At 30.5% G+C, this 18901-nt stretch overlaps 1 protein-coding gene across 1 annotated transcript; it reads right to left on the bottom strand.

Annotated features, from left to right (window-relative positions):
• Positions 1–852: 852 nt before the first annotated feature.
• LOC148271155 (uncharacterized) lies at positions 853–17109 on the bottom strand (the record flags this gene model as incomplete). Its single annotated transcript, XM_088241771.1, has 3 exons — positions 16849–17109; positions 7919–8153; positions 853–1064 (listed from the first exon to the last, which is right to left on the bottom strand). Coding segments are annotated over exons 1-3 (513 nt in total), but the record flags the coding sequence as incomplete, so codon positions are not given.
• Positions 17110–18901: the final 1792 nt, after the last annotated feature.

Below are 18901 nucleotides of genomic sequence, written 5' to 3'. Positions count from 1 at the left end.
ATAACTATGGGACTTCAATGTTTTTTGTTCTAACGGCCCGGCCCGAGTCCTGATTTCTCCTTGGATTTTTGTATAAAAAGTAATGTAGAATATTTAATGAAAAACAATGTATTTATACAATTTGCTTTAGGCAAAAATGTTAAATTACGTGCCATTAATTAAAACACGAATTATTTATAAAAATAACAGGTAAATGTCAATTTAATGACATTATATTAATAGCAATAAAGCAGTAATTTAAAGTAAACAGTGTGTAAAAAAAAGCAAAGTAAAATAATGAAATTAACAGCAAAAAAAATGACATAATGGTTAAGTATGGTTGATTATGATCATACGACTTAATCTTGTGCAAACCCCTTGATGTGTCAAAGGTAGTTAGTTATGAAAATTTTGGAATTTATTCGGTATCCACTGCTTTAATATCAGCAAGCCGTTGAATTTTGTTGAAATCATGAGTATTTATACTGGACTATCGGTATTTAAGAACAAATTATTTTAGTAGTGGTATACCGGAGGACTCCAATAGTTTAAGCATTAATAGAATCTGAATATATGAACAAAATGACATTTATAACTCAATTTTGCAAAATGTGACTTCCAGCCATTCAGATATTACGAATGACAAGTTAATGAATATAAATCAGATAGCTGCTAAACTGCCAATATGTACAGACAAATATGTCCATATTATTTGCAGAATGTATTATTTAAGTTATAGTAGAAATGATTTTTTGTCATTTTACGTGGCGAGGTAAAAATGCATAGTAAGTGGGATCAGATAAGAAGTTTGGAAGGAGAAAGGAGGAAAAAAGGAATGAAATTTTAAACAGACGTTTTTAAATGAATTCTTACGTTTTTGGCGGCGTTGGCAGCGTGGCGGTCGAGCGGCGCGGGCAGGGGGCGCTGGCGGCGCGCGGCGGCGGCGTGCAGCAGCAGCGCGGCGGCCAGCGGCGCCCCGCGGAGGCGCCGTGCCGCGGCCGCCGCGCGCACGCTGAGCGCGGACGCGCCGCTGTTGGACAGCGTCTGTTTCAGCCGCTGTAGCGCCGCTTGAAGCTCGCCATATTCTGGGGAAAAACACTCCATTAAAGAAATTGTATTTATGTTTGAAGCATTAACTTTGTTGCTATTCATTATATCATAATAAAACATCAAATTAAAATGCTTTGTTTTTAACCACCTATTTTATTTTACTTGTATTTATTGAGGATATCAACAGTAAACCAGAGAACATCAAATATTACAAAGGAAATAACATAAAATAAAACCAATAACTGATATCCGCGTTCCATCCATAAGTACTGTGGATGCGGCGCATGGCTTGAAATTTTAAAATTAATATGTATTTTAGTAAAAAAAACATTATAAATACGAAATAAAATCTACAAATATGTACTCATACATGGAATAAATAATTCTAAGCTACACAATCTAATCAAGGCATAATTTAGTAATGAATATTATCATATTTAAGGGTTTGTGATGTGAATGATGGTGGATGCAGAAACGAGTGTCAGGACATGTCAAAAGTCGGAATAATCGTCGTGCATGCATGAGAAGATGTATGAAAGTAGAGGAAGCGAGGAATGTATGCCAAACCATAATAAAGTGCCGTTTCTCGAAATGATGAAAATTTAAAAAAAAAAATTTAGGCAGACTAAACATAATCCAGAGATATCTATTACCATAAAAAATGTTGTAGATTAAGATATGTCAATGATAATTAGGTTAAATTGGATTAATTACGTTTTTTTTTGTTATTATTATGTTAGCTTTGTTTAATAGCTAATCTTAGGCATGTTTTACATTTTGTAAAATGTTTTCCTCGGCACGGGACACCCCAGTGAGGGAACATTATTCTGTATAAAAAAAAAGAATACAAACAATGTAAAAGTATAAATAAAATAAAAATACTGAAATTTCGGTAAAAAATTATCACTTTTATTCTAATTCAATCCCAGAATGAGTTTGATAACTCATGGGAATACAATTGTGTTTTTGTACATTTTTGTATTTTCAAATAAATAATAATAATAATAATTGTTATTTTGTTTATATACAAATTATAATATAAGCTAACTTAAGAGAAAAAAATATTTATGTATGTACATCTTATACGAACTATGACTTAAATGAATCATAATAACCATTTTTTTTACAATAAAAAAACCTCCTAAAATCACAGTGAAATCATACTCACTTTAGTATTCCGTAAAATAAACAATTAATTTAACAATTTTGCAAGGTAAAAAACATTTTTTTAAATTATCAAAAACAAAAAGAACACCTTAAACGTTTCGGAGATAAATTTGATGCGTTATTGAAAAAATAACTATTAAACTGATGGCAGGCAAACATTATATGGTGGGCAATCATTCCCCTTTTTACTATTCCCTCTAAGTAGATTATCTTTCTAGATACCTAGTACCTGTATCTAAATTTTGTATTTACAAATCGAGAAATATGCCCATCAGATATGGTATAACATGCTAATATGCAATGCTAATAGGTACGCTGGTACGCGAGAGTTCCGTAATTGATTCCCGATAATATCACAAAAAATCTAATATCGGTTTACTTAGATGGCTTGGAGAATATAATGAATATTATTGATCGCATTTCTTCAAAATCCCAGTTAAATGAAGATTTTCATAGCTTTTCGATGTTTGGAAATACGACAGAAGTGAGCCAGGTGAATTACGCTAGCGGTAAACACACATCGATTGTATATTATGGTGTTCAAACACGATTATCTTAATGATAACAATGCCGGTACATTCCACATGGAGTGTGGAACATTGCATACTAAACTTTGGATACTCTTTGTGCGTATGCATTCCTGGTAACCGTTCAAGCGACCTAACAGGGCTGACTCTACAATAGAGAAAAGTGGGAATAGGTTTATATCATACAGTAAAATCATTCTTCAGCAATTCCATTTCTCCTCAATGTTTTGAGTATGTCCAAATGTTTGCAGACAGGCTGGGTTTGTGGGTGAATTGGTTCAGCCGGATGAATCTCACCCACGCGACAAAGGTTTCAGCTCGTTTACTTCACAAAAGTCAACAGATGGAAGAGGTGAGGAAATGTGGATGTTTAACACAGGCATAATAGTAAATGTTACACAGTGTGTAAAGTGGCCACTTAAACCAGCCCAGCCAATGACAGGTCATAAGCCCTGTAAATATATTCCCTTCTCAAAAAAGTTTTCTCTCTCTGTTGCAATAAATGTATAATTCCATTTCTGTTCAAGGTCCCAGACTTTGGAATGAGCTGCCTCTTCATATAAAAAATGCACGTTCCTTGGCCACTTTTAAGAAACGTCTGAAACTTCATTATAAATTCTGTAATGTCCTGCTGGTAAAACAACTTTGTGACTACAAATTGATTGTAGATCACTTTGTTGATCCGGAATATAAAAAAAGAGTTTCCCACACTCACAACACTAGATTAGAAACCAAGAGCTCCCTGATCGTTCCCCGAATCACAAATTACTTCGGAGAGCGAACATTATATTGCGTTATTCCAAGGTTGTTCAATGATCTCCCACAAACCATCATTAACATGAAAGATTTTCAAATGAAAAAAAAAAACTGAAGGAATATATAATATAAATATAATAATATAAATATCATAATGTAAAATAAACCTGTCATTAAAAAAATATATATGTCCCACCGAAAGGTCTTTAAACTTAGTGGGTAACAAATTGTTATGTTTAGTGTTCAAATAACGTATAAATTTATCAAACGTCGCGTTTTTTTTTTCTAAAATCTGTATACATTTTCTCATTCTAAACAACTACAAAAATTCTAGAGTCTTAATTGCAAATATAAGTTATAATTTAATCTAACTCTGAATTTAAAAAACTTCATTTGATATTTTTTATATGCTTTCATATTGTATTTATTTTCTTTGTTAAAAAAAATAATCTAATTTTGGGTTACTCCGTGTGAATCCAATAGCGATAAGACCTAGTAAAAAACTTTTCTTTTTCCTATCTTTATTTTAATTTCATTATTTTTATAATATTGATTTTTTTACAAGTGGAGTGATGTGGAGTGGCCCAACACAAACACGTTTTTTTGTTTGTTTTTGGCATTGTATTAAGTAATTTACAGAAAACTATAATTTTGGATAATTTGTAAATATTGCATTTTTTGTTAAAATGGTTGCTGATTTCTTTTAAAAAATTAAGTCAAAATTAAAAAAAAAAAAAAACAATTATGAAGAGAAGGAATCGAGTAAGAAATGAATGTGTAAACCATAATTTATTAAGCATTGCGATAAAAGGAAAAATAACGCGAAATTCTACATTCTTCATCAAAACTGTATGATTTTTACATAAATTTCATATCGTTAAATAAGAAAACGTCAATAAATATCAAATTTATGAGTAAAAATACACAATAATCGTTTTTCTGGAAGATCGCCTAAAAGATGAAGGGGCAGATTGATCTTAACTTTCCAAACGTTTTAGCTTTCTGTCAGAACATATCAACAGATCTCGATGAAGAGGAAGAAGAAAAAGAAACAACAATCTTGATGTTAGATAATACGTCGTTTTAGTTATCTGGCCTATCGATTATTTAAATTGGAAAAGGAAACTCAAAACATTATCAGTGAAAATCAAATTCGGTGGGCGTTTTTCGCAAATAATGCATAGCAAAACTGATCTGCATCCTAATCGCGTGAAATACGATTGAACATTCATTTGTATCTGAAATTTCAATCAACATCCTTTAAATGAATGCTCTATAGTATTATATAAATGCATCGCCCGCCCCTGACGCAATCTGTTGAGTCGTTGAGTGCGTCACAGCACAAGTACAGTAAAATATTTTCCGAGCGGGATATAGTGTGGTGTGTCTGTGTTGTGTGTTGACGGTAGTCCGTGGTGAATGGAAACCGTCGGAGCTTGTCCATCTCCACTTCCGATCTGGGTTGCAAGTCCACTTTACATGATATTGAATTATACGTTGGAACCAATCTGTAGTGATGCAAAGAGTAGAGAGAGGTCGCGTAATAAAGGCAGAACGCAAAATTCCAACTGGCAAGACAATTTATTGTCTGATCAATAATAACTGTAAATTTTAAAATACTAATTCAAACTATAATTTAAAACACGCCCTTGGAGCAATTTTAAAAAATATTTTTTTTTGTATACATAAAAATTTCGGATTGTTTATTTCACTTCTGATCTTTACTTACGAAGTTAGATAAAAAAATACACGGAATATTTGAATTTCAAATTTAAATACGTAATTGAAAGAACGTATTTTTTTACTAGACTGATAGGTACACGTGTTCATAATATTGATCTGTCGATTTGCGGCCATTTTGGACCGACAAAGTTGTAAGACTCGTATTGGTGGCATTAATTATTTTTTTAAAGATTATTCCAGAGGGAAAATGATAGAGCAAAGATTTTGTATCAAATTAAATGCAGTGCCGTGGTTGGAACGTTAGAGAACGCTTATGGAGAATCTGCTATATAACGAGAGGCGTGGGCGACTTGCAAAAATTGTCGCAATAAAAATATATTTTATAATTATAATTATACATCACATATTATGTAAAACAAGAGGACAATCCCCTACGTCCTACGATGTAGACTGGCTAGATAAAGGTATAAATGGGGTCCTTTTATTTTTATTTTTTAAATATGTGAGTTGCATTATTCTTTCACCTTGCTTGTAATGTACAAGGTTTATATTTACTTTAAAGGGATAGTTATTTGTTTGATTATGTCTAAATGCTTGCAGACTGGCTGGATTTTCCTCCCTAGGGAGTTGTTCATATTTAAATTTATTTAAATCGAGAGGAAATTTTTTTGAGAAGGGGATATGGAAGTCTAGGCATTTACAGGGCTTATGACCTGTCATTGGCTGGTTTAAGTGGCCACTTTACACACTGTGTAACATTCACCATTCTGCCCATGTTTGAACATTCACATTTTCTCAAATCTTCCATCTGTTGACTTTTGTGAAGTAAAAGAGCTGCTGGGATAGTTATTTATTTGTTTACTTCAAAAAATTAATTAGAGACTTATTATACACCTAGTGGCTGATACCCTCGGAGACCACGACGCTCAGTGTTCAACAAGGCGATAGAGAATAAGATTTAAATAAAATATGATAAATTTTTGTATGTGAAGTTTTTGGTAAAATTACAAAGTAAAAGTTTTGTTTAAATTGGTAATGAGTAAGGTTTTCAGAAAATTAGTAAAATCAGTTAATATTAAAGGTGGTAGAGTTATTATCTATGCAGATAGTTACATGTTTCTAGTGATAAAATTAATGCAACGGAAATAATAAAATAATAAATACTGAATCATGCTTCGATATCAGATAACGTTTTCAGTTTTACACGTTTTCAAACACCAATGCAAATATTGCTGTATAAAATTTTAGCGATTTGTCACCTAATTTTCTTTTTAGGTTGCTGTAAATCAGTTGTCATGTTAATATCGCGGCCGAAAACAAAGTTAATAATTATGTAAATATTATTGAAAACGTACAAAAAATATTACGTAACTCAAATGCAGGATTGACTTTTAAATTAAAGTCGAAATTGCTAATGAAGGTCTGGCGAATTAGATTACAACCGGTCTGCCAACCACGATGCTTAATGTTCATATATGGTGATTTAAAAAAAAGTTTTAAAACATGAACAGATACATCATTTTTCTGTCCACACCTAATGGTGCATAGGATACTGTATTGGTACACCAAGGATAAGATAATTAGTCTCACGATTCAGCGTCAGACCAGGATACGCATTCTGAATAATTATTTGAATTGAAAAAATATTTTTCGAAATTTGGGTCAGGAATACAAAATATTTAAAAAAAGTCAAAAAGAATATACGTAATTCTTTTTTTATACAGCACTCATTAAAAATTTTAGTCATATTTTTCCCATCATAATATACAAGAACTGCCTTTTTCTTTTTCATAATGAGGAAGTTCAGTGGATTAAAAAAAATGTTAATAGACTATTTGCTGGCAAAATAAACCATTGGCTGACAACAACACGCCGGAGGTTCTCTTCCGCTTATTATCTGTCAGTTCTGCCGATTGGTCTGTTTACAGTAAGAAAAACGAATATCTTTCATAGTTCTTTATCATTGTTTGATTAATATTAACCAGTGACGTCGTTTAAAGTAGTTCGTTTTTATTATATACATCGCCGCCGTTCAGGCAAAAGTATCTAACTAAAAATGTCAGTATGAGTTATATACAATTCGAAGCGTAAAATTATGTTCTTCAAGAGCCAAACATCACAAAGGTAACATGATTAGATAAAAGGTGCATAAATCAGAATTATTAGTTTTTTACTATGTGACTTTCAATAAAATCTTAACAAGCATAAAATTACTAGATATAAATTACTCCAGAAAGTATTACAGTTTTCTTCTTTTAAACAACATTTTGTTTGTGTTTAGATATTCGTATAATAAAACACAAAAATAAACATATTTCTTTAAATAAAAGTTATTTTAAAACATAAAATATAATTATTTCTTGTATTTCCTTCCTTTCACTAACTCTTATGGCTCGTATTGTCCAGAGTACAAACAAGAAAAAGTCACTAAAACAAATTTTAGACACCTTGCTTCATCAAAAACCTTTCAGGTATATGAAATGTATCTTAAAGAAAAAATACTATCGGAATATATTGAAAAACATGAAGGAATAATTTCGTGTACATGACACTTCTAAAACCAACGAAAAAAAAATTCTTAGTCTCTAAACTTTCTAATCGCGATTTATCAATTGGTGTTTTTTGGGTTAGACCTGAACGGCGATGATATATACATATTTAAAAAAATATACTTTAAACACGTTTGAAATTGAACACTTTGACATAGTTATTAAATAAGTTTTGTTCAGTTGGGGATAATTTTCTAAACAACTTACCAACGACTTTGTAGAGGTCTTCCTGCGCCTCGATAGAGACGGCCTCGTCGTCCGAATAGGCATCGTTGACGAAGCCCGGGTGGGCTCTGCCTCCCGCCCCCCTGGCCGGCGAGCCCTCGGGGGCCCTGCTGGCCTCGAGCGCCTGGAGCTTGCGGGAGTCCCTGAGCGAGTTGCGCAGGAACTCGTTCTGGGCTGCGATACGCTCTTCTTCTTCTTTCCTCTTGCGTATTTGCTCCTGAGAAAGAAAAACTAAAGTTAGCGTTATAGATTACCTGGAAACTTATGAAACTCACAATATTATTTTTTCTACACCGCATTTAAATATTCCCGTCTCCGGGGATTTTTTTGCACTACAACAGGCCAGGAGGCCCGATTACAGGGGTGAATAACAAAACTAAACACGCAGGGTTTGAGTTTTGCTTTCTCATCGGGAATCGAACGCGGAAGCCTCCGTGTGTGGGCCAAGAATCTAGCCATTACACCATGGGCCGCTAGTAATGCAGTGCGAAACCATTAATTTAATATATCTTTAATCTTAATATTCCACTTTATTTATTTATTCTGGATTTATGTATTCCTTGCGTTAATGATTCATATTAATTATTGTTTATTTTTTGTTCTGTGTTTTTTTTTAATTTAAAATTTAATTTTATTTTAAGAGATCTAACAGCATTCATGGGTAATTATAATACAAAAATATTTTACAATGCAAATACTTAAGATTATTATATAATTCTCACAGTCTTCTAAAATGCATTCATGTCTTAATAAAATACAGTCATTTATGTAGATGTATAAGTCATTATTAGTCTCCATTATGTAGTGAAAATTGAGTTTTTTAATCTTAATATTAAATCTGACAATTGTTTCGCCTCATTAGGGCATTTTCAAACGAATGTGTTTAAAAAAAATAATACAATCAAATTAGTTTTTAGTTTAATATTACGATTCTTGGACTTAAACGGGATTCCCATGTCAAGGATATCTACCGACAAACAAAGATACTTCCTTTCAAGGTAGTGCCACTGCATGACATAACCAATACTATTTTAAATATCATCAACTTTTCTGCTCACTCAAATTTAAAACACACATTTGGTCATAATATTCATAATTACAATACGCGTTATTCAAGGATCTTCATGTGTCTAAGTTTCGCTCAACAAAGTTTGGCAGTAGGTCCTTGGAAAATATTGGCCATCCCGAATATAATAAACTGCCCGGTGAGCTAAGACACGAAAAACTTAATAAAAAATCCAGAAGTGTCGCAATTGAAAAATATTTTTTCAATCTTTTTGATATTGATAATTATTAATGTAATTTATATAAGATGGTGTTTTATGTTTCTTTTACAATAATGTTTCCTTTTTATTTCGGATGTATTAATTTGTATAATATTATGTATTGTCAAAAAAATGTTTTTTCTTATGTACGGTCCCAAATGAGTTTCTAATATCTCCTGGGAGTATAATATGTAATTTTTGTATTATATGTATTATTAATAATAAAAAATTAACAAAAATAAAAAATCTTACATAGAGTTAAAAAAATTAAACGCCAACTCAATAAATAAATTGAGTTTTTTATGTAATTTTTACTACAGTTTAACTTATTTTGTTAATATAAGTAAATTTTTTACAGGTAAATTGATGTCAAAGCCGTGTGGGTGTTTAAAATCAATTAATCAGCGAAACGTATTAGAGGATTTTTTACGTCGCGTCGTAGTTGCCATTTTGAAATTTGTGCCACTTGCATTTAAAAACGCCCATTGTTACGGATCGATATCAAACAATAAACATGGCGAAACTGAAGCGAAACCACGATAAGAGTTTATTGTTATTACATGGAATATTTATAAAATAGTTAGGGCATTGAACTGTAACTTGGAAGGTCAGTAAATAAATTATAACTTGATGAGTATCAAATTTATTACGGCGGAGGTGTGATGGCGTTCGGAATTATTTAGTTACGAACACTGTGAAAAACAAATTATGTTTTATTGGTTCTACCCACAAAACGTACCGTAAAATCTTGATTGAATATAATAAATAATGTGAAATAAGTTGATAGAGCCATATAATACCACTTCAATTCATCATTCAAATGATATTTTTGTGCCATTTCGACCTTTGAACGGTATGAAGTACCTATCTTGCAAAAAATAGTGACCCTTTAATTATCTATGAATAAAACTAGCATAAATTACAGAAAAAATACATTATTCGTTTATATTATGTGCAATGAACATTGGACCTTCCCAAGCCTAAACGTGAAAAAAATCTGCCAGTTACTGAGATGGGTAGCAGGAATACCCCAGCTAAAATGCTTTGAATACGACTTTAAAAAAAACTTTTTATGATTGTCATGGTAGTGTTTATAAAACTGTTTCATAATATTTGTAGTTTTCTGCGAAATTCATACATTTTTCATAAAATACTGCTGCAAGAGGGTGCCATATTACATCACGCTGTTCTCATTGTGACACGTTAAACAGCACTGATCTCTCAGAGTATACTGATCTAATTTTGCGCCACCCGTTAGCGTGAAGGTACAATGGGGAGTCAGGATGGGTAATGCATGTAAAATGAAAAGCACGAAATCTGAATTTTTGTGGTTATGGCCGTAAAAAAGCGACCGAATAGCAAATAGCAAAATTGCAAACTGGCCAACATATCAAAAATTATTCAACTACGGAGTGTTGAATTGTAATGTTTGCTGTTCGCACGGGGAAACATAACGACAGATATGAATTATTATTGAAAGAATTTGGCAGGAAAATATTATTAAACATGCTTAACATACATTTTTAATGGGCGGACATGAGAGTAACTGCATTTTTGTAAATTTTGTGATTTATATGCGAAAATGTTCTTTGTACATGCCTGCATCAATGGTATTGACAGTACACTTCTATGACCACTCAAAACATAAATAAACAACTTTTTGCTTATTAAATTTTGGTCTTAATAAAAAATAAATATGCACATGTGTCATATTTTCAGTGGCACAAATAATACAAGATGGTCTTAGTAATAAAAGTAGACTCATTTCTATTATTCATCGAGTTGTACAAATAGTATAAGTAATTTCTAGTTGTATAAATAGACTCATTTATGTCCCATCTTTAATGGTTCAAGTAGTATATCTGGAATATATCTGTTATTTGTACAAATTACTTCAATCTTGTTACACAAATTGAATTATCTGTAAATAATAACCCATTTTGCAAAATATGAATTCTGTAGATAAACAATTGGGTTTATAATAACGTTTTTTTTTGCTCTCCTGAAAAAAGTTGCACGTATGCATTTATACTCTTATGTCCGTCCATCAAAGATATGGGTACGTAAAAGACTGTGGTAAATAATCCCTTTGCGCGCGGTGATGTAACATCGTGTTACCACTAGTAAAAGATGGAATATTTTAAAGTTCAGACATTAAAAAAAAAACATGTGAACTGTGGATTAATTCCTATTCCATAATTAATGCGAAAAAACATATAATTTAGCCCTTTTACGGCAAAATAAATTAAAAATCACAAATGCGTTGCTCATATTACGCGCGTGCGTCCCCCGTCACTGTCATCAACCGACTGAAGACTGAATCTGTTTTAGACAACACCCACCGCAGAACAGCGTCTCTGTCTTCCTTGTTATGACTTCTATCTTCGTGCTCTCTATCTCTATATAAGGTATCTGTATAGATGTGTTGCTGAATTAGCGGACATTCATTCTTCGTGTAGCAAGGATAAATACTTTTTGTATCAACATTAAGCATAGTTATAAAAATTTTACTTTCTAAATCAGGTGTGAAAATGTCCATTTGAAGATTTAAAAAAATACGAATTCATCATTAAAAAAATAAGAGAGATATATTAAGTCTTGTGTCGTATGTTTACTATTGTGACATCATAGTGACACAAGAGTTAACAAAAAAGTTTTAAAAAATTTAATTTTAAAATTGCTACTTAGAGGACCCTAATTCCTCATTTAAGTCCGGAAGGATTAAAACTGACGGAATTATACAAGATAAAAAATTCTAACGAATTCGTATTTATACGTTTTTTTTGTTGCAATATTTGACTTGTTTTGGTTTTGATCGAATTCATTATTTTATCAATAATATATATTTTTCTGATTTGATAGACGAACACTAGTAATATATTTTTATTTAGTTGTTTTTCTTGTTTTACTAAACTTCTTTTTTACAATTACGAAATGACCGTTATAATATGTAATATGTACCCATATCTCGTCATATTGATTTAGTTTTGAGAATGTTACGTTACGTGCACATAAAAAGACAGTGGTAGCTTAAACACAATGTAGTAATTAGATCAAGATATCAGATTCGTTTCACGTTTTCGATTATTTACACTTTCCATTGTTATCAGTTTCCCAGGGCAACGAAAAATCAGTTCGTATTCTAGGAATAAAAAAACTTGACCAATATCATAAACAAAAATATTACGCACATATTATCTCAGTTCTGTCGAATATGTGAGAAAACTAACCGAGATAAAGGGATTCGGAACACCCAATAGAGATGAGGCCATGGTACTGTATTCGTAGTGGTAAGATCCAAACTGAAGAGACTATTTCGAGCACCAATAATGAAAAAAGTTTTTTTTACGAGAGCTGTGAATCATCTACATCTTTCAGAGATAAAACATCACGTTTAATTTCTAAAGATCACATTTAAGAGACGCCGTTAAGAATTGAAATATTCGTGTGTTTCTATAAATAAAAAATCAATTTATTCTAAATGAACGCTTGTTTCAACCAGCTATATATTTTTAAAAAATTAATCTCTCAACCGCTTAAGGCTGTTATGTGCGAAAATTCCCACACCCGAGATAACTCGTGAAAACTTTTCTTAGCAGAAAATACTTATCCCAAATTTACTAGGGTGAAAATAAATCATGTTGCGAGCTACAAGGCTTTCTTTCTAGTATTTATAAGGCATTATTGTTTAATCATGACAAATAAAAATGAATGTTTTGTTACGAATTTCTTTCATTTCTTAACTTACACTAGGCACAATAATATTGTCAATATTTATTCTCATTTTGAGCCCAAAATGGTTTTAATGAATATATTTGTTCATTAAATAAAATACATTCATAAAAAAATAAAATAAAACCTTTTTTTTGTTTTTTAATAATTACTGAAGCGATTAAATACTGAAACATTGTGAATCTATAATAAAATAACCGAATAAAACGAAAAAATATGCCGATAAAATATGTATAAGTTCGCATAATATTATCTACACGAGTTTAAAAACGCTTAATGTTTTTTTAATTTGAATCGCAATTTTATTAATAAAAGTAGTTGATTTATCTTATTGTTTTATTATATATGGATTAATTAATTTATAAATATAGACACGAATTATTTTAGGTAAGTAGACACTTAAATAAAAAACTATAATCATTTTAATTTGCACGATAAAACAAAAACGTCACGGAAATGAAATTTTAAGAAAACAAATTTGATAATCGTAGATAATTATTGCCTCCATAGAAATGGTTGTATGTTTTAATATGGTTATGCACTATACATCGTGGTTCGTAGATTTCCACCTGTTTTCCGAACGCGGTAGCAAAAACTGTCGAGCCGGCAATCGTGAATCAAAAACACAAGTTTCTTTAGTCCATTAACAGTGATGAGGAGGTGGTGAGAACGTGATATATATGGGAGAGAGCAATTGAAAAAGTTATAGAAAAATTTAAAAATTATTGCAATGGATGGCGGTAATTGATAGTAACGGAAGCGGGCGCGGGCGTGGGAACATCGCTGTTTGTGCAACATAACATTTCTTATAGACCACTGAGAAAAGTAAAACTAGACCATAGAAGAGCAAATGTTACTTCATAAATTGGAATATTTTTTTTAATTTCTCATGTTTGAAATACACGCATACATTGTGTACCGAACTGACAGATCTCAATAAAATAATTTCAACAATGTACAAACGTAATAAATTTATGGCATTTGCGCCATATTTGAGTTTGGTGTGTCATCAAAATATATTCAAAATATACTTTCTAAGATAAAACAAAAAGAGTAAGAGAAATTGTTTGAAATTGAAACTTACGTAATGCATGTATTAAAAGTAAACGTAATAACATGTTTTATAAAACTTCCTTGAATTTTGACCGACACTTCGGACATTTATTTTAATTGCTTAGAAAATACCTTTTTAAGTTATTGAGAGTGGCTGATTGCTTCATGATAAATATTATATTAATCCAAGGTTGAATGGATCGTTTTTATGAAAAACGTATATACTTTTATTAATTACACTTCACGATGAGGTAGAAAATTTTATTTCTTTAGCAAAGTCCACGAAAATAAAAAAAATGGACGGTAAAACGATTTTCTTATGACGTTTACCTCGGATAGCTAACTAGCACCAATACTTAAGTATTTTTATCTGAGGCATTATGTGTTTGAAACCGACGCTTTATTGGATTTGTTGATCTGATATTGGCGAGGCTTCGGCATTAGCCTTTAAAACTCTTAGTCTAACTCACTCAAACATTTGAGAGAGAAGGGTGGTGTGATCGAGACCTTAAAGAGGCGGATCGACCATAAATAACACTTTACTGGTCAGAGCTAGAACATACATATTACATACATATACTGACTTCATTCTCAAGGAAATACTTTGTGAAACAGAATATAAAATGGAGTCATAACTCAAAAAAGTAGAATTTTCAGGAAAACCTGAAAACTAAATAAACACTTTGTCTTAAAAGATGTATTTTTCATTGAGTAATTTTATTTTTCTTTTCACCCTTTCCAGCAATGCCGATGTGTCATATATTTTTAGATTTGCCTTAAAAATGCTGTAACATTTTTAAAATCTCCATGGTGTCGTAAAAAAAATATGAAATATGACAGTATTTTAAAACGGCGGCGCGGCGCTCAATTAGTGCAAGTATGTAAAACAAAGCTAAAATTAAAACATTTAAGTTTGTAAGTGAAAATTATTGATGGAAGTTCATTGTAATTCAAGTTAATATAAATGAAAGCTAGAATTATATTAATATTTTGGCAAATGAAGGTTTTTTATAATAATTTATTTATAAAACTTAACTAAAAAACAGATTTTTAATAAAGTCATTACTCTAAATAATGTTTGTAAATTAGTATATAACCACTTACCGATTTTTTATTTCAACACCAACGTATTTAACTGTATTTTCGAAAAATGGTTAGAACAAAATTAGGTTAGTAACGAAAGTGTGTTAGTAATATTAAGTGGTATGTTGGAGAATGAATGTGGTAGTAGTTTGTGAAAGGAGAAGGCTAGGAGGTTGAAAATAACATGATTGGTTAATTTTTTGATAAAAAAGTGGGCCATGTTGAAAAGACATTAGATTTTTTATTACTTATAATTTTTTTTTTCGTAAATACCATTTACACTACTGTGATGGTAAAGTCGAAAGTGTATTTTAGTATTTGCATGTTGGTGTAGTGAGTGACCTGACAAAAAGATGGGTACGTCTCGAAACTGGTAGATGTAGAAAGTCGGTAAGTGGTTGTATACAAATATTTACTAACATTAGTTAAAATTTTGTACACAAAGTTAATGCTTTAAACATAAATAATAAGTTATCACCCTTTTATCGGATGTGCGATACTTAGTTGATCAGTGTAATAATCCGTTAGGTTGGATTATTTATTCTTTATAAAACCGGTGGATAATTCATTATTCAATTGACTAGGTGAACACTTGAAAATTAGCATATGAAAAGTAAGAAAAATTACAATTATTTTAAAAGATCCAGAATTGATAATTTATGAATAATTTAGTCAACAAGAACGCGATTAATTATTTATTGTTGAATTTCGTCAACAAATTACCTCATGTATTCTTATGTCTTCATGTAAATTCGCCCTATAAAACGGTTAATTATTATAATAACCTTAATTTCAGTGTTATAATAGATCGTGTGTTTCATTATCATAATATTTACCAAACAGTTTAAATATTAGTATATTTAGTAACACATGCAAGAAAGTTTTTTTATTTAACGATAATCAACCTTTTCAGGCAGTTATTTTATTTATGTTATTCGGACAATATTTTAAAGTTAAAATAAAACCCTTTAAAAATGTCACTTATTAAGTTGTTCGGTATATTCTCATACGTGGTATCTACACTCGAAACTAAATCATTTAAGCATGGAATTTAACAAACAGTATTTCAATCAATTCCATCAATGAAGTATTTGAAAATTTTCCTTACATTATAAATTAAGACAATAAATGAGAAAGTTCAGTGCTACTGGAAATTAGAAGTAAAAAAAATCCTCGCAAATGCCGTAAAAATTAGAGCATTTCATTGTACGGCCTCTGAAATGTATGAAAATATTGATAAAAATGATTTGAGTAAAATTTAACTAATTCTTCCAAATCAACCAATGAAAGAGTGTAGTGATAGATTTCCGGTTTACGGGAAGCCAATTCATCAAACAGCAGAACTCACCGAATAGAATTTGTGACGTCACAAGCAGAGTAATTTCAAAATAACAAAACTTTAAAAAATCATAGCACTGATAGAACGATACACATTGTTTTTTTTTTAATTTTGGCTTAGTTTGACATTCTGTTGATAAATATTTTTATTATTAAAAAAGACACTGAAAATAAACATCAAAACTAGACTAGTTTATTATTATTTTTAGAAAAAAATAATTTTATTTAATCATACGAAAGTACAACTCCAAACATTGCAAAAAAAGCATTAAATAAATAGAAAAACGCATTAACAATTTTTTTAAATACTTTTTTTCAATACTTACCGAATGTCAATGTACTGTAAATATTGAGTTAATATAATTAAAACCTGTTCGTGGAAATATTTTTTTAAAAAAACACAAATAAATATATATTATATTATGCATTGAATGAACTCACTTTATACTGGATTTTCTTATCAATCGCAGCTCCATTCTCATTGGTCCTCGGCGATGACGAAACCATAATAGCTGCCAAGATGGCGCTTAATTTAGGCCATGGCGAAGAACTGCAATACTTTATTTCAATTCACACTACACTTTAACACTTTTTAGGCCTTATTACCGCCATTCTTTTAACACTTTCAAGTTTTATAATTGTTCAGAATAATTAAATGAGTTAATTACGTTTAATTTGTGACCTTGTTTGACTGGTAGATGCTATCGAATTATGGATGAATTATTAACTTATGTGAATTTTTTACGTGTGCGTGAAATTGATACAATAGCGATGTTTAAATTTGCGTGAGAACACAACATTTTTTTGCTATTGAACGATACAAATTATTTTATTGTTGACAGTTACAAATTTTAACAGTGCTGCCTTTAAAAATATAATATACGAAAAATTATTTTATTCATTTATTTACATAAAGGTACACATTATAAAAAAAAATTAACTTACCCCTAACTCTATGGGGCCAAGAATATATAAAGGCCATAAATTATACATTTTATATTTGATGCACTAACTTTGTGGTTTAGTCATTATAATGTCGTTTAATTAAAATAATTGCCATAAATTATATTTAAAATTCCATGGATCAACATGTAATATTTTATTTGCTCTGCAAAATTCATGTAAAAACAATTGGTTTTAAGATTATTACACGACTAATTTGTAAAATAAAAAAAGTGGCCATATCTTCGCCAATTCAACATAATTTCATGACTTGATTTTGAAGTAACGAATTAGAAAAGCACATTTATTTTCGTATATTATATTATTAAAGTTTAAATACTATAATTATTACCAAAATTTATGAAGGACACGAAGTCATAATTTCTAATTATTTAAGTTTAATTTACTGTTGAATGCATATAAATATAAACATGAAAAGAAATGACAAGTTTCTATGAGGTTGGGAGTTAAAAAAAATTATTTCGTTTCCGATGGAAGGTTAACCTTCAAACTAGTAGTTTTTATTTATTATCTTTATCTATAACGTTTCTAGGCGTTAACGTTTACGAGGCTTTGAACGAATGTCGATTTACAATGTCGTCTATTGGAGGCACTAAGGCCGTAATAGATTATGGTACAAATGTCAAACTCAGAACAAAGCATTGCATCGTTCGCGCATTGAATGGATTAACTTATTATCAATAATAGAAAACTTAATTCATTTCACTGGATCCAAGAATGTTTGGTTTTTCTCAGAAAGGAAAGAACGTCGAATCACTTTGTATGTGCTGGTAGATTTTCTCACAGACGCGCGTCAGTAAATAATTATCACATGTTTTGACGAATTAACTTTAGACGTAAAACAGATTCTGCTGTATGTATTTCATGTACGTAGTGCGTAGATATTGGTAACACAGGCTGTGCAAGCCTATTTTATTTTGTACATCGACATAGAATAGCAATATACATTTACAGTTTTGCTGCACATTTATACTGTCCATAAAATCCATACATCTTCTTCACACTGGTTTGATTACAAGATTGCATGTATTAAATTTAAAAACAAATACTTTCACTAACATTCGACACACAAAAAAGCATTTTTTCTCTCTAACTTAGTATAATTATATATATTTTTTCAATTTCAATTCCTATGATTTCAGATAAACCTAAATTTAAAAAAAAAAAGATTTCTTTTTAATTTTTATATACCCTTGAATAACTTATTTATGTTAGCGTGATCATTGTATGAAACTACTTAGATTTTATTTTTTTATCTACTGTATATTATTTGAAGTGTTTATATCCGCACACTATTATTTTTTGTATAATATAAAGTGCTACGTGCCATGTATATGTATAAATAAATAAACAACTACAACAGTGTAAGTCACTCTCCAAGCACAAGAGTTAGTCTCTTTTTTTGGAGAGTTTCAGTGATAACATTTACTAGATGTGTAAAAGTAGATGTGTATGGAATTTTTAAAAAACATGTACCTTTTATGAATTATATTTATTATTTAAAAAAAATAATAAAATAAGAAAAATAATA

Source organism: Micrasema longulum, unplaced genomic scaffold (assembly GCF_059751315.1).
Source record: "Micrasema longulum isolate JH-2025_06_02 unplaced genomic scaffold, ASM5975131v1 h1tg003065l, whole genome shotgun sequence".
Lineage (NCBI taxonomy): Eukaryota > Metazoa > Arthropoda > Insecta > Trichoptera > Brachycentridae > Micrasema > Micrasema longulum.
The sequence above is the reverse complement of the archived record's forward strand: the minus strand, read 5'-3'. Positions and strand labels throughout refer to the sequence as shown.